A 17575-nucleotide genomic window follows, 5' to 3' on the forward strand; every position below is an offset into this window, starting at 1 on the left:
TCTTTCCCAGCCTACCGGCAGCCTGGCCTCCTTTCCTGGCGAGTATCAATGGCTTCCCCCGCCTGTTTGTCACAATCATTTGTTCCAACTCTTTGGAGGAAGTGGAGGATTCTTCTTGCTGTCTGCTGGGCTTGGTGGACACAAGTTCCTCTGGCTCAACTTGTTTCCTCTTCTTTTGTGCTTCTACTGCTTTCTGTTTGGCATAAATATATTCTAGCTTCTTCAGGACCACCTCTTCTGTCTTACCTGTAGAAAGGTTAACAGAGACAGAGAGTCAACATGTCCTCAGATTCTATTCGCTTGCAGGACTAAGAGTTGGAATGGAACCATGCAGACCCAGCAGGTTAGCCCCAATGCAAATATTTTGGTGGTGGTGGTGGGGGGAGGGCGCAGTAAACCCCCTTCAATCTCCAAAGAACAGTCTAGAGCAGAGGTGGGCAAACTACAGCCTGTGGGCCACATCCAGCCCGCGGGACTGTCCTGCCCAGCCCCTGAGCTCCCGGCTGTGGAGGCTAGCCCCCAGCCCCTCCCCTGCTGTTCCCCCTCCCCCACAGCCTCAGCACACCGCACTGCCAGTGTTCTGGCCCGCTGCTCCTCTCGGGCAGCGCAGCAGCATGGCTGGCTCTGGGCGGGCGGTGTGGCTGCAAGCTCCTGCTGCTCTGAGCAGCATGGTAAGGGGGCAGGGAGAGTGGGGGCTGGATAAGGGGCAGGGGGTCCTGGGGCAATCAGGGGACAGGGAGCAGTTGGATAGGCATAGGAGTCCCTGGGGCGCTGTCGGGAGAGGTGGGGGGTTGATAGGGGCAGGGGGTCCCGGGGCAATCAGGGGACAGGGAGCAGTTGGATAGGCATAGGGGTCCCTGGGGCGCTGTCGGGAGAGGTGGGGGGTTGATAGGGGTTGGAGCAGTCAGGGGACGGGGGGGTTGGATAGGGGGTGGGGTCCCGGGGGGCAGGGGTATCAATAGGGGTTGAGGCAGTCAGGAAGCAGGGGCGGTTGGATGAGGCAGAGGTTTTGGAGGGGGGGGTGTCAGGGAACAAGGGGGGTTGGATAGGCATGGGAGTCCCAGGGGGCCTGTTTGGGGGCGGAGGTGTAGACAGGGGTCAGTGCAGTCAGGGGACGGGGGGATTGGATGGGGGTGGACTCTTGGGGGGCAGTTCGGGGTGGGGATCTCAGGAGGGGGCGGTCAAGGGACGGGGAGCAGCGGGGGTTGGATGGGTCGGGAGTTCTGAGGGGGACAGGAAGTAGGAGGGGCAGACAGGGGGCAGGGCTAGGCTGTTTCAGGAGGCACAGCCTTCCCTACCCGGCCCTCCATACAGTTTCGCAATGCCGATGTGGTCCTCAGGCTAAAAAGTTTGCCCACCCCGGTCTAGAGCACACCACAGAAACAGGAAAATGAATCAGCATTTACCCAAAATTTCCTTTCTTCAAGGAGAAACATTAGATCTTAAAATTGGTCTTCAGCCTGTCTGCAGCTTTGATAGACAGAACTCAGACCTAACAACCAATGGCCCAGGGATATATGTCCCTCCCTGACGGACAGGTTGCCAGCTGAGAACTTTCACAGCTACAATGAAAACTGTGTTGTCCTTAACTATGAATACACTGACAGCTGGGCATGAGAACATTATTTTCTTAGCTATGAATGGGGATTCTTCATCTTACCCAAAGTTGTTCAGATCTGTTGATCTTACTATTCAAAGAAAGGAAAATTTTAGCGTAAGCTCATATAATTTTTAATATTACTCAGATCAGTAAGATCCACAGACTGTACAATGGGATTTTATCAACAGTGTGTAGGTACGGTGAGAATTTACCTAGAAATTTAGCTTAATACATGATCAAAACTGATATAACTATACCCAGAAAGACGAAGTGGGTGAGGTAATATCTTTTATTGGACAACTTCTGTTGGCGAGAAACACAAGTTTTTGAGCCACACAGAGCAGACCGACACAGCCACAACTACACTATATATAAAACTGTACACAGGCTGTTTCCCAAATCACAGAGGTACTATATAGTCAATACCATCCTTCCAACTACAGCAGCAAGGGAGGCTTACCTGCCAGCTCTGAGGCATATTATAAAGGACCAGGAGGCTGTCTTGCAGATTTCTTCTTAAGAACAGTATGTCTCCATCCAGAGGCATATACTGCATTTACGGAGTGTGACCAGAGTTCACTAAAAGACAAATTCTTTCCCTCATATGGCTCAAGTATATGCCACCTGATCCACCTAGACATGTAAGGTTCTGAAAAACGAACACTCTCTCTTCCCTGCTTACACCCAACAGATAGACTGCAAATACTGAGCTTGATTGCTTTAATGTTTTACGTTTGTCTAGATAAATTTTGTGTGCTAGGTGGACATCCCATACGCCACAGCTTTTCCATGAGGCACAATGGTTTGGGACAGAAGGACTTTAGTCCTATCACCCATAACTTATGAAATATGAAGTTGACTTTACACCGCCTAGATGAATATCAGGATCATCCTGAGAACCAATTTATCAGCATGGAATATGCAATACTTGTATTCTCCGGACCGTGCTAATTCCATATCCCAGCTGTTATCATAAAAACCAGTAGACAGTTGATAGTATACGGACAGAGCCTTTGGAAGGTTGAAAGGATGTCATGAAAGGAATTAGCAGCAGACTGATGTCTAAAGTTGAAGCCCTGTGTTGCAGTTGAGGATATAGGAGAAAGGCTCTTTGGACAAAACTCTATTTCTAGAGGAAGTGAAACATTCTTCTCTCTGGATATCCCAGTGCACTGGATACTAAGATCCTAAAGCTCTGCAGCAGGAAGGTATGTCCACACTTCCTTTACCCGAGGAGGTGAAACAAAAGTAGCAGGCTCTTCAGCAGGAAGGTTGTTTCCCTGAGCCAGTGATTGACCGGTCTTTCTGTCAATCTGTCAGGTCTTTGAGTTCTGTCCTCAAAGCTGCAGATGAGCTGAAGATCCACTGTAGAATCTTTGGCCCTTGCTGCTTGAAGAAATAAATACTTCCTTTTCTGTATTTATGACACTGTACCTTATATTATCAGAAATACACCCCAATCCCAAATCAGTCGTCTTCTTCCTTAGAATCTATGGGCAGATTCTCAAAGGTATTTAATGGGAGTTAGGCACCTATGTACCTTTGAGGAGCTGACCCTAAATCTCGTATCTGCACATTCTACCACCTCTGTGTATAACCACTAATGGCCACCCCACTTCCTCAAGTCCTTTTTTTCACTATTCCAACCACTATGTCCCCTTAAACCACCTCACCTGAAAGTGTGGATACTTTACGGATCAGAATGTCTTGTTTGCGAGTCAGTAAGTTCTTCTGCCCAATCAGTTTATCTGCCTGATCAGTCAACCCCTGGATTTCTTCGTAGGCCTAGAAGCATGTCAGAATACCAGTTTAGAGACCAAGCTAATGCAGAATAAGTAGTTCTCCTTTCCCAGTCAAAAAGGCATTTTGAAAGTCTCCCTACAGACATTTCCCATCATTATTTTAAGAAATCAGGAGACAGAAAAAAAGTTCAGTCACTGTGTTGTAATGTTTCTCTGAATGCAATTCAAATAGGATGAATGTTGGTTTCTTCCACTTCATCTTTACGCACATCTAGTTTCACATCTAGTCTAACCTGTATAACAAAAGCCACCGAACTGCCCCAAAATAATTCCTAGATCATGTATTTCAGAAAAACACCCTCTCTTGATTTAAAAATGGTCAGTGATGGAGAAACCATCATGATCCTTGGTAAATTGTTCCAGTGGTTAATTACTCTCGCTGTTAAAAATGTATACTATATTTCCAGTCTGAATTTGTCTTGCTTCACCTTCCAGTCATTGGATCATGATGGTTTCTCCATCTTTTCTCTGCTAGACTGAAGAACTCAATATTAAATATTTGTATCATGCAGGTACTTTACAGTGTAATCAAGTCACCACTTAACCTTTTCTCCTATAAATTAAATAGATTGCGCTTTCTTCAGTCTATCATTAGAAAGCACATTTTTCTAGTCCTTTAATCATTTTCATGGCTCCTCTCTGAACCCTGTCCAATTTCTCAACATCCTTCTTGAACTGTGGACACCAGAACTGGACACACTATTCCAGCAGCACTTTCACCGGTTCCAAACACAGAAGTAAAATAACCCTGCTACCCTATTTCAGATTTCCCGTTTATGCATCCAAGGATTACATTAGCTCTTTTGGCCATAGCATCACACTGGGAGCTAATGTTCAGCAGATTATCCACCATGACTTCCAAATCTTTTCCAGTCACTGCTTCCCAGGATAGAGTTCCCCATCCTGTAAATCTGGCCTACATGCTTTGTTACTAGATGTATGCATTTACATTTAGCAGTATCTGTACATATTGTACATCTGTACACATTTAACAGTACTGCATATTGTTTGCTTGCACCCAGTTTGCCAAGCGATCCAGCTCACTCCGTATCAGTGACCTGTCCTTTTCATTATTTACCACTCCCCAATTTTTGCCTTACCTGCAATCCTCATCAGTGATGATATTATGTTTTCCTCCAGATCATTAACAAAAATGTTAAACCACACGGGGCTAAGAACCCACCCCTGCACAACCCTCTTAGAAACACAGCCATTTGATGATGCATCCCTACTTATGATTACATTTTGATTCCTATCAGTTAGCCAACTTTTAATTCATTTAATGTGTGCCACGTTAATCTTACATCTTTCTCATTTTTTTTAAATCAAAATGTCATGTAGTACCAAATCAAATGCTTTACAGAAGTGCACGTATACTACAACAACAGTCTTACCTTTATCAACCAAACTTATAATCTCATAAAAAAAAAAAATCAAGTTAGTTTGACAGGATCTATCTTCCATAAATCTATGTCTAAAAAGTTCAGTCACCGCGTTGTAATGTTTCTCTGAATGCAGTTGAAATAGGATGAATGTCGGTTTCTTCCTCTTCATCTTTATGCACATCTAGTTTCACATCTAGTCTAACCTGTATAACAAAAGCCACCGACACAGCCCTAGGAATGTAATGTACAGGTGAGCGTAATTATTTATGGCTCTTCATTATGTGCTGTTTGTTTCCTTTCGTTTACAGTTTTGCATCTAAATGCTATGCTGAAATAAAATATTTCACGAAGGGCTCTCTCTTCTTACATTAGGGAGATTTGTTTTCATTATATCTCAAAACTGTCTGGTTGTACAATTTAAAATTGCCAAGGCACACTAGCAGTTACTTTCCAGAGTTAAATTCACAACCTAAAATTTTGCTCTTGAATGAATCCATTTCTCCCCATTGTGAAATGACTACATTCAGGTGAACAGTATTTCTACACTCACCACTAAAATATTTTTCATATCACTACATTGTTTCTAAAAGACCTGATGTCAGTTTTCCCCACTTTAAAGGTATTTTTCTCCATATGAGCTTGGGCTGTAAAATGCCTACCTGTTTGAGGATGTAGCACTTGGAGACCTTGGGAAGGCTATGCAGTCCCAGAGCTCTTTTCAGCTTTTCAAAAAGATCCCTCATTTCATTGCGACGTCGGCGTTCATTTGCTGTGTGTGTTTGGCGGTAATGAGCAAAGGCCTCTGCCTCATTCTTCTGCTTTCTGTTCCAGAATTGGGGTTTCTGTTGGAAAAGAAACAAGGAGAAAAAATGCAAGCCTGATTTACAGAGTCATTAAGACACATTTCTACGCAAGTCACATCACTACTGGATAAAACTCTGCTGTTTAGCTACAAGGTCTTAATGAAATCTGAATATTCTTGAAAGCATAAAACACTACAGGATGTGTGGAATATAATGAAAGGGGGCCAGAATACCAGAGTCACCAGTGAAGGTGAAGGTCCAACAACCTTTCCACTCAAAGGCATTCGGAAGATAACAGCTTTTCATGTATGGATACATTATATATCTTCACATAAGACAGACACTGTGCAATACAAGGCTTGACTTTAATATTATATAAAAAAACACTTGTAACCTCCTCTCCCCAAAACCTAACCTTTGTCTAACCTTTCAAAAAACCAGTAAACCTTGAAAACCATCAAATCGAACAAAACATATTAATTTTCCTTGCAGTTAAGCCAATTTCTTTCATATTTAGGTGAGTGAATATGGAGGGATGGGGACAAGAAGGCACCTCAGATAAGACTGTGGGGGGAAGTTAATAAGCAAATTAAATTTAAGATACTAATTACTTCATTCTGTGATTAAAACTAAATTAAAAATGTATCACAAAGCAGTCTCTGATTAAGTCAGCTGCCACAAAGGCAGATATCCATCATGCTCAGGCATGAATTACTAATCTCTCCACTCTAGGCTGGTAGGTCTGTTATTTTATTGTTACTCTGACAGGTGCAGTATGTGTTCTATTACTTTACCCTGTGAAGCAGTACTGTACTCCTTACAGGCCTCTTCAAGCAATAGGAAGTTAGTCTAAATTTCTGAGGTCATTTTGAGTCTACGGAAAGACTCTTTTTGAGTTCAATGGTCTTTGGACCAAAAGATCTTTGTGAGATCACTTTAATTTTGCCAAAGTGTAGGCCATTTAAACTAAGCTATCATTTTCAGCAATCCAGTTTCCTTTTGACAAGCAGCAGTCGTGTTTATAAGTCCTATACTCCCTTCCTAGTCACAAAAAACATAATTCTCAATTTGATACATAATATGCATTTTCATTGCAAATTACACATGCCAGAAACAGAAAATGTAAGACATCTTAAGAGTTAATAAGACACAATGGCAGTGAAGGCAATTATTTCTTACTGTTCAAATTTAAGCCCTGATCCAAAGGCCATTGAAGTCAATGGCAGTCTCTCTTTTAATATTAATGGGCTTTGGAATTAGGCTCCTTCCCAGTATTTAACCATAAATATATACAGAAGATAGGGAAACTCAACAAATGTTGTTTATGTATGAAAGTTTATCTTTAAAATGGAAATGTGATACTAAGAGGAAAAAGAAGAGTAAATATATACCTTTGTAGACTTGTCTGCCACCTTCTCATCCGAAGGATTATGAATACGGTGCCTGGAAGAGATGCAAGTTTTCCCCAACATTACTCTATTCTCATTAACTACATTCCCAACAGCCTTAGAATAATCCCTGTTTCTCCCTTGAAATGAATTTTCCTTGCAACTAGGTGGAGGTGGTATACTGCTGCCAGTGCTGCTAAAAGAGAGTGGGCTCCATCTTTAGACAAATCTGTTTCAAAACTGTAAAATTACCTTGTAGGGCAAAATGGCAAACTTATGCTTCTCTATGTGTCAACAAAGATAATAAAATCTGCTGATGTCTGCCAGTAGCAATCTCAGTAATGCACGGACTATAGAGCAAAAACAGTATTTCTGGTTTATTACTACTATCTTATGTCATAAAAATAGAGACCCTAAATCTTAAGATTTTTTTTAAACATTAGAAATATTCACATTTAGTAATACCATATCTTCATTTCCCCATTTTTACTAAAAGATTTTGACAATGTTTAGAGAATGGTCACATCACCGTCTGAGGCTGAAACATAAGCCGTATCTCTCTAAGGAGGAAAGGAAATGTTTTGAGATGTGCGATACCACCAATCAGGTTCTTCAAAGATCTTGCCAAAATCCTTCAGCAAACAGAGGGAATTCAGGATCTGATATTCCTAATGTAGCAAACCAAAAGAAATAAAGGAAAACATCCGAGGCCACCTTTATACACCGTAAATGAGCTTTTTTTGGACTGTGCTTTGTATTTAAAAGTAACAGCAGCAACAAATAATGAACAAACCAAGGTGGATTTTAAAAGCAGATAAAAAACCGTTTGTTCACTAAGGTTCTGGTCTCCCAACAAAGTCAACAATGCCCTGCTCTGTTCTTTCTGTAGGAATGGAGCCTAAGACAACAAAATGCCACAGCCTGAAACTATCTGGCAATTCCTCAGCTACTGCAGCATATCTACTAGTGAAGCCAGAGGATCAGCAGAAAGGGGGCTGAAAAAAACAAACTAAAAATCTCAGACTTTTCTGCTTATTTTCAGTAACTAATTAGACAGACCACTGGCCCTGTTAAGATAAAGTGTTCATAAGACAGATCTCCCTAATGGCCGTATTGATTAAAATGAAAAACAAATAGAGAGAGGCCTCAATTCTTCAATCAGATCTGAATGGACCCCTGAGTCAGTCAATGCGGAGTCCCACTGCACTGCGGGATCTGACTGTAGGATTGGGGCCTCACTTTGTCTTACAATTTCTTAAAAGCTCTCATTTAACCAGTTCATTTTCATGCCAATTCATTGGTAAAACAGAACTTTAGTTCTCTTGGCTGGTACAAAAGATGCTTACTTCTGTTTTGAAGATCCGATACTGGAAGCTGTAGCCTTCAGACGGGCAATGTTAATCTTCTCTGAAAGCTCCTCCACGGTCTCAATGTCCACAGGCTCATCATTCTCACTGTACTCACAGTCATTCTGAAATAGTTAATTTTTTAAAAAGCAAGCATGAATTCCGCATCTTAGCTCAGGCCAGACATTTTGTTTCACTCCAAACTCAAGATTGTTTCCTAATGTTATATTGCAATCTAAGTCACCAGCTGCATCTGCCAATAAACAGATATATTAAGCAGGTGATTTATGACAGACCCTTAACCATAAGGGTCCCATTTGGTGATTTCCCCCGCACTACTAACTCTTCACATTGGATTGGAGCTATCAGGAATACCTACTTCTGCCATTGACACTTTTATTGTGAATTACACAAAGCCTTTAAGAGGCAGAGTCCTCCAGCTTGCATTTTCAAATGGGCTATGATTACATTATCCTTAACACTAAAAGCAACTCTCTGGACTTCTGCCACTGACTAACACTAATCTGATTCCAGTTAAAATGACACCATCAATTTGAAGATTGTTGGAAATACCAAGATTACTGTAACTGGCAGAGATTAGGGAGACTGTGTTCGTCTGTTTACTTTGTGAATTTAACAGCAGTTAATGCATAGCCAGTTTTACTCATTGATGATCCACTGCTCTTCTTTCTCATGCCACTAGCATGTTATCACCAATCTTGTACACTACTGCAGAAACAGCTTGTGCCCGTGGTCTTCTCCATGCCAGGCAAGAGGATGTTTAACCAGTGAAAGAGGCAGTAAAAATGAAACCAAATAGTTAGCAGGCAGGCACATTAAGAAAAGAAGGAGGGTAGGAACATGGGTAGGCTCCAACTATGTCTGGTACAGTTGCTCTTGGATGTACCATAGGACCCCCCAAAAAAGATATCAACACTGAAAAGAAAGAGACATAATAATTTTTTTTAAAACGACATACTATTTGAAAGGTGCTTTGTCAGAAAATTTGAATTTTTTGAAATTTGTCTATTTAAAAAATTCAAATTGCCAGTGTCCTTTTAAAATGTGCTAGGATGAAAATTAAAGGACACAGAAGTCTGCTGGTGCTGTCAGGCACAGAGAAGCTCACTACTGAAGGATTGTGGAAGTAAATGCGTAGCAGAGTCACCCTTCACTCTCCAAGAAGAGACTGTGTTCATGTTATAGGTAAAAGTTCTCAAAGCACCTAAGTGTCTAAATTGCTTAAGTCCCACTGAAAAATCAATTAGGTTCACTTTAAAATATTTTCCTATAGCTGTTTTTAATAAGCACAATTCTCATGGATGATGCAATTTTAAAAAATACTCCCAAGAATATAGTCATCTCCAAATTTCCTTAGTGACCTTAAAAAAAACCCCCAAGACCACCAGCTGCAGAGATGAAAATCTTTGGCCCAATGGCTAAAGGGGCTGGAATAGTGAAGTTTGATGTGGCAGCCATGGAATTAGTGACATATAAAAACAAACAATTTGCAAAAAAAAAAGTCTTTATTTTTTGTATTTATGACCAATAGTCTACTTATACACTATAACACTCTTTCTCTTAATGGGATAAACTATAATCATGTCTCCATTCTAAACTTTATTTCACTCAAATACACTGAACCACCCCTATCTCGCTCTCTCTTCCTGCTCTTCTCTTCTGTCTCTTTCCTTCTGTCTCTCCTTTCCTTCTTTATGATGAGCTGCTTCGTCTCTTCTGTGAATTGTATACTTACCTGAAACCAATGCAGACATTTAATCACAAAAAATAGCAGTCCACAGATGGAATAAAAGAGGTAATGCGCACTTATTACAACAGAAAAGTGAGGTCTGTAATAACTAGTTCTCACTTTTTACTTCACCATCATAACTTGCTAATTATTATTCACTTATTACTCAGAATATGCAGAGCTATAAATCTGCTTTAAGAAATTCTTGCTACTGATAGGAAGGAAAGAAAATTAAAATGTTGTATTAAATCTCAAGATATTGGCAATTGGCCATGGATGAAGCTAAACTACGCATTAATCAGCAAACTTGAGATGCTGCAGCACAAAGCAACCACACCATCATTTATTAATTACACTACCCCTTGATGCTTGCAGTGCAGTACTTCCAATTGTCAATCATAGAATTTATGTCAGTGAAACCTCAGATTATATGGATTTAAAATGTGATTCAATTTATAAAAGGAAAAAAAAAAGAATTTCTTAGCTGATAATTTCCCTTCTACTAGCAGCATCTCCCACAGTTCTGTGATGCATGGGTTTTGCCTCCTTTCTGCAGACACCGGAGGCTGTTCAGCACTATTTCTAGGCTATGGTACTTGGACATGCCCCCTCATGCAGTCCCACCACAAGTGTTGTCTCAAAGTTGAATAAGAAACTCCCAATGGGACATTACTGACCAAGGAGGATAGAACTGTAGGAGACATTGAGGGTAGAAAGGAAGGTATTAACAATTTTTCCCCCCTTCTGCAGCCCAGCTTCTCCCACAATTGTGAGACACATGGGAAGCACCAAGCAGTTAAACTACGGAGTAGGGAGGAAAGAAGGGAAAAAAACAACAACCAGAAGAAACAGAACCCCCGTATCTCCCCTCCAGTACAAAAATGTGTCTGAACGGGAGATCACAATATGCAACACCCTCCTACCAATGGATGCCCTCCTACAGAAGACCAGAAACATACTTTGTAGAGTTTGATAAATGTATTCTATTAAGACCAAGATGGTGCTCTGCACATTTTCTCAGTTGCTTTCTACTCACAATGCCATTAGGAACCTTGTAGAGGGAGCCTGGATTCTCCCTGGGATTATGTCCTCAATGCCTAGTATGCCAACAAGCAAACTATTTTAATGTCTTACCTGCAGCAATTTTGGGGTCCTAAACATGTAATGAACCTAACAAGATTGTGATGGGGTGTCCAACTCATAAAAGGCCTAAGTAGGTTAAAAAGGGCCAATTAATCCCATGAAAGGCTGCACCTGGAGGACAGTCAGGGCTGATAAGGCCTAATGGATGAAGCAGCCCAGCTGGGCAGGGGCAAGCTGACTTAGTACCAGGAAACAGAGCAACAGGGGCTGCAGGAAGGAACTCTGCAGTCACTCCGTAGAGAGGAGGGGAGGTGGCAAGAGACAAGGAGGAGTTCTAGGGTGGAGTAAACCCTGGACCCTGCCTGGGAATACAGACTGGCAAGAACCAGGGTGAAGGAGCTGCAGGGAACAGTGGTAACCCAGAGGGAGGCCAGATAATAGGGAAGAAAGCAGGAAGGAGTCCAGGGAAACAGTAACATGGTCTGACATTGGGTAGACTATGGTTACTATAGATAGGGTCCCCCTAGGCTGGAACCCACAGACCCGGGTTCCCCATCAACCTCTGGGGAAGTGGCACAGAAGGCTGCCTGAGCCAATTAATCCAGTGGGACTTTAATATCCTGGACAGAGAAAACTACACTGGCCTGGTGAGAGGGCCATGCTGTGAAGAAGGAGCACCTCAAGCCATGAAGAGGGAATAACCTGACTCCAAAGAGACAGAGTGCGAGACAATGGGGCGAGAAACTGAAGGAGGAGACGCCTAACTGGTCGAGAGCTAATCTCCAGATGAGTCACAGTGTCAAAGCCCTGTGCCCTGGCAGAGCAAGGGCTGGCTGGTAGCAGCCTCTGACACCCTTGAAAAGCTGTAATCACCCCTTAGACTTGGCTCAATACTTGCAGGGTTTCTCTGATGTTGTGGTGGGGCCTGCAGAGAGACCTTTGTAGAAGTACTCAACTGGGAGGACCCAGAAAGCTAGAGCCTCAATGCTCCAGTGATTCCCCAACTAGGGAGAGGTGATTTAAATTGAAATGAACTCACTACTGTGTGAAAAATGAATAAAAATTAAAGTTAAAAAAATGGGGTTAAGAGATACTGAACCACCAACTTGGTCCACGTGCCAGATAAAGAATTTCTGATGGGCTTCACAAGAAGATATTGCTAAGTACCATAGCTTACCAACAATGCTGAACCACCTATGGTATCTTCAGAGAGGAGGTACAGCCCATCTGGAACAGAACTGTGGGAGACCCTGGGCTGCAGAAAAGAAAAAAAGAAAACTAACCCTGTTTAACATATACAGTTATTAAAAGACACACTGGTAGTGAACGGATATTTTTTGCACATGAAACAAAAGGTCCAAAATAATCTAGGTATAAACAAGTCAGGGAAGAAAAAAAAAACTTATTTCCCATAATGGAGCTGCAATTAATGCTATAGATGGCACTCTACTCCCTCATCCCTTCTCCTGACGTGTCTGGTGAATCCAAACTGACCATTTTCTACAGCTTTCCCAATTTCTACAGAACGAACATCACTGTGATTCTAGATGCCAAGGAGAGAGGGGGGTTCTCCAAAGGAAGCAGCAAGGATGTATTTAGGCACAACTGTTATGCTGCAAGGAAATGTCTTCAAAAAGGGATGCGAGGATCCAGAAAACCAGAACAAGAAACGTAACCTTTGTAGCAGGGTTACTATCTTACAGAATGTGGTGCAAGAAAATCTCAACTTGCAGTTTGATTAAGGATAGCCAGAATGGTTCAAGACATCTGAATCCAATCTAATGATAGTCTTAACAGATATTAATGCGGTGACAGATAATGAAAGTTCACCTTAGGTACTGAACTGTTTTTCAAAAATCATCTGATTAATGCACCTTGGCAGAGATTAATGGTTACAGTAAAGAATCATGAAATTAAGATGGGAAACGAATACAAAACAGGTTTAACAGGCTGAACGCTGGCCAGTTCTGATGTGTTTTATACCTCCAGGACTGACCAGCTTCCCCGAAGGGGAGGGGAGGGGGGTGAGAAAAAAAAAAAAGAGTGTCTGGGGTGCTATATCAGAGAAGAACAAGTCTCTGTGGCTAATAGGAAGTACAGTCAGATAGGAATTCTTGGGTTTAGTTAGTCACAGCATACAACAGCACCATCACCAGGGGAACCTCCATCCCTCATCCCATTTTCTGCCCTCCTTATTTTGCTGCTACATCCTCCTACCTGAGTCACATGGAGAAGAGGCTGAACAGAGATTCCCTGGCATGAAGCCCAAAAGCTGCTCCACACTAGGAGAAACAGAACAGGAGCACCCTGACAGTCACTGACTGCTGAGGTTTCTGATGGTGGAGATAGGGAAGGAGTACAAGAGAGCTCTCTCATTTGTGAGGGAGACAGTAAAAACAAAAAAGAGTAGAGAGATGGGTTAGATTGTTGAGGGAGAGCACTTGAGAGAGTATGGAGAAGGAAAGAGAGAGAGAGAGAAACAGCCCAGTTTTATCTGCTGTGGCCTCTCACTTTAGAATTTTAAAAGACAAATACACTCAGTCTAAGAACTAACAACAAAAAGAAAGTGTAGCCATAGACTGAAGTTTTTCAAGTTGGAACAGAGTAACAAACAGAACACCCTGATTATGTTCTGCTTTTCTCCCCCCACAGACACACTGAAAGTTATAGCAAGTATCCAAAACATTGGAGCCTCCTATCTCACAAAAAACCCACCACCAATAAAACATGAAGGTGAGTGAAGAGTGCAGACACATATCAGTTGGCTGACTGCATGCTACTTTTCAATAAAGTTAAAAAGAATTAAACTACTTTAATTCTACCCTTCATTACCATCTTAGCAATATCTGTCTCTGCAAAAACATGCACTATGTAACACACTGGTTCTATCATTGGTTTCATACACTGATTCTCCCCTACCATGTGTGATTATATATAACGACATAACTTTTGCTCTTTTCATGTACATGTTTTGACAGCTTGTTCTGAGCATATGAAGTTTATATATGGAAATACACTAGTTCTGTGTTGATGACTGGATGCTATATGAAATAATATGGCCCTATTCTATGAAGTCCTAAGCATCTTTCCATGAGGAGCGGGATACTCAGCATCTGGCAGGATTGGGCTTTTACTGAATAGTGGGAAATGAATGCTTTCAGTATGCTATTTGTATAATCAAGAATTTGTAACGTGCGTGTGCATGGCCATAAACAGGGCCTTACCAAATTCGTGGCCATGAAAAACTTGTCACAGACTGTGCAATCTGGTCTTTCCCCCATGAAATCTGTATAGGATAAAAGCACAGATTTCATGGGGGAGACCAGAGTTTCTCAAATTGGGGGTCCTGACCCACATGGGAGTTGCAGGGAGGCCACAAAATTATTTTAAGGGAGTCGTGGTATTGCCACCCTTACTTCTGCGCTGCCTTCAGAGCTGACCTGGTGGAGAACAGTAGCTGTTGGCCGGGTGCTCAGCTCTGAAGGCAGTGCCCTGCCAGCAGCAGCGCAGAAGTAAAGGTGGCAAAACCATACCATGCCATCCTTACTTCTGCACTGCTGTCTTCAATGCTGGGTAGCTGGATTGTGGCGGCTGCTGACTGAGGGCCCAGCTCTGCAGGCAGCAGCACAGAAGTAAGGGTAGCAATACCATACCATGCCATCCTTACTTCTGCGCTGCTGCTGGTGGTGGCTCTGCCTTCACAGCTGGGCTCCTGGCCAGCAGCTGCCACTCTCCAGCTGCCCAGCTCTGAAGGCAATGCCACTGCCAGCAGCATCAGCACAAAAGTATGGGTACCAGTACCACAAGCCCCCTACAATAACCTTGCAAACCCCCTCACCCCCCCAACTCATTTTTGGTCAGGATCCCTACAATTACAACACCACAACATTTCAGATTTAAAGAGCTGAAATCATGAAATTTACGATTTTTAAAATCCTATGACCACGAAATTGACCAAAATGGGCCGGTGAATTTGGTAGGGCCCTAGCCATAAAGCAGTCCAACCAGGGTGGATAAAAATCAAATAAATCCAATTTTTTTTTTAATTTAAATTGGATTTTTTTGATAAAAAGCTTTTTGAGGAAAAAAAACCTATCTGAATATAGTTTTAATTAAGATACATTATAGCTCAAAGATATCTCATCATGGAATAGGGATTGTAAATTCTAATTCTATAGTATGAGACAATATAGTCATGTAATGTTTAAGAAAAGTTGAAAATGAGTGCCAATAGTTCATGGATTAGGGACCCAATTTTATGGGATTCCAGGGGCTTCTGTATAGATTATTTAGGTTAATCTTTCTATCTACCCAATGGGACTCAGTGCTCAGTCTAGAAGATACCATCAGAGATGCTTAGTTTTGCAGTTCTCAAACAAGGCTTGGTTGCCCGAATAAAACATCATGAGAAGCGTTCCTTCTCAGGAGGAAGCTGCGTTGAAGATGATGAAAGGAACATGTCTGAACATTCAGGATCTTCAGGTTGGTAAACTTTTTTATTTCATACTTCTTTCTTAAGGACTGCCTATCTTCCCTCTGGACTATTCTTGAATTCTCATGTTTGAGCAAAAAATATAGTTGTTACTCTATGGTACTATCATTTTAGATACAGTTGTGATAAAAAATAAATAGAGGAAATAGGCAGATCTTCCTTTTACAATTTCACCTTTAAAGTAGTACTGAGCGTCAATGAAAGCAATGAGTAACACTAAATGAACAGTATAGTAATAATAATTAAATAATTACATTGACTTATTTTGTTTAGGAGAATCCATCCTCAACATACAGGATTCTGAAGACTATCCACCTTCAAGATCACCATTATTTTCTATATTTTCAGAGTTATCTGCCAGTGATAGTGTTTCTGTCACATAGCCACAGTATATCACCTGTAGCAAAAAAGAAAAGAAAAAAAATCTCCATCCAGAAACATAGATAAGTTTGTGATAAGAACCAGAAGATTACAAAAAGAGGTAATTGATGAAAAAATTGCCCCGTTTGTTTATGCAACAAACTCTCCTTTCCGTATGATTGAGAACATGGTTTAGTCATTAAGACCAGGATACAGTCCACCCAACAGAGCAGATGTCGCATGCAAATTGCTGGATAAAGTGTATGAAAGAAAAATTGAACAGTGTGCAAAAGGTCTAGAGCAGGGGTCAGCAACCTTTGAGAAGTGGTGTGCCAAGTCTTCATTTATTTACTGTAATTTAAGGCTTCGTGTGCCAGGGGCCGACAGCCGGAACCCCAGACTGGCAGCAGGCTGAGCGGGGCCGGTGGCGGGGACCCTGGCTGGCAGGGGCCAGTGGACGGAACCCCAGACCAGCAGCGAGGGCAGCAGACGGAAACCAGACCGACAGCGGACTGAGCCGCTTAGCCCGCTGCCAGTCTGGGATTCTGTCCGCCAGCCCCTGCCAGCCGGAGTCCCGGCTGTCGGCCGGGCTCAGCCCGATGTCAGCCCTGGGTTCCGTCCATCCAGGCCGGCAGCGGGCTGAGTGGGGCTGGTGGCCGGAACCCCGGCTGGCAGCAGAGTGCCACTAAAAATCAGCTCGCATGTCACCTTTGGCATGTGCAGCAGGTTGCCGACCCCTGGTCTGGAGGGTGAAATTGTTAACCTGAGTCTTGATGGGTGGTGCAATGTCCACAATAATCCTGTTGTATGTGCTTGTGTGACAACAGAAGACGGGAATGTCTTCCTTAGAGAAACAACTGATACATCAGGAAATGCACACACAGCAGAATACTCACAAGAAGTAGCAGTAAAAGCTATAACTGTGAAAAAAATTCAAATGTCTAGTATGTAGCTTGGTCACAGACAATGCTGAAAATGTATCCAAGATGAGAAGAAATTATTTAAAAGAGAGTCCCAAGCTAATAACATATGGTTGCAGTGCTCATTTGATGCACCTCCTAGCCAAAGACTTAAGTGTTCCAGAAATTAAGGCTAATGTTGTTGAAATTGCAAAATACTTCCGTAACAACCACTTTGCAGCAGCTGCTCTGAAAAAAGTGGGAGGAAACAAGCTAACTCTCCCACAAGACGTGTGATGGAACTCAGTAGTGGACTGTGTTGAGCACTAGATCAAGAACTGGCCTAATCTGATGACAGTTTGTGAACAAAATTGTGAAAAAAATAGATGCCACTGTCACACCCAAAGTTCTCAACACTGGGCTTAAGAGAAATGTTGAACACATGCTGAGTACCCTGAAGCCTATTTCTGTAGCCTTGAACACAATGCAGGGAAATTGCTGTTTTAGTGCTAATGCTGTTGAAATTTGGAAGGAACTGAGAGAGATCTTAAAAAGAGAAATATGCAATGACAGAGTTAAATTACAAGCGTTAAAAAAAAGAATGGGACAAGCACTATCTCCAGCTTATTTTCTTAAAAATATTCTCAATACTCGGTACCGGGTCAAA

General features: G+C 42.2%; 1 protein-coding gene and 1 long non-coding RNA gene across 9 annotated transcripts in view; one reads left to right on the plus strand and one right to left on the minus strand.

The window, feature by feature from the left end:
* LOC311522404 overlaps positions 1-15978 on the plus strand; it is a 52626-nt gene extending 36648 nt beyond the window's left edge. The window contains exons 2-4 of the long non-coding RNA XR_014712118.1: positions 13810-13890; positions 15583-15639; positions 15923-15978. This is a non-coding gene — a long non-coding RNA (uncharacterized lncRNA). The remainder of the gene's footprint in view (positions 1-13809; positions 13891-15582; positions 15640-15922) is intronic.
* The window catches only part of MGA (MAX dimerization protein MGA), an 82611-nt gene that overhangs the window by 10545 nt on the left and 54491 nt on the right, over positions 1-17575 (minus strand). For 7 of the 8 annotated variants that reach the window (XM_084631703.1, XM_084631700.1, XM_084631702.1 and 4 more), the window contains 6 exons: positions 12335-12412; positions 8325-8449; positions 6982-7033; positions 5447-5629; positions 3274-3385; positions 16-246 (listed from right to left, as the gene is read on the minus strand). In XM_084631703.1, coding sequence (XP_084487829.1) covers positions 16-246; positions 3274-3385; positions 5447-5629; positions 6982-7033; positions 8325-8449; positions 12335-12412 — 781 coding nt within the window. The remainder of the gene's footprint in view (positions 1-15; positions 247-3273; positions 3386-5446; positions 5630-6981; positions 7034-8324; positions 8450-12334; positions 12413-17575) is intronic. The other variant, XM_084631701.1, reaches the window with a different exon arrangement.

This window comes from Lepidochelys olivacea (genome assembly GCF_965140295.1).
Source record: "Lepidochelys olivacea isolate rLepOli2 genome assembly, chromosome: 6".
NCBI classification, from domain to species: Eukaryota; Metazoa; Chordata; order Testudines; family Cheloniidae; genus Lepidochelys; species Lepidochelys olivacea.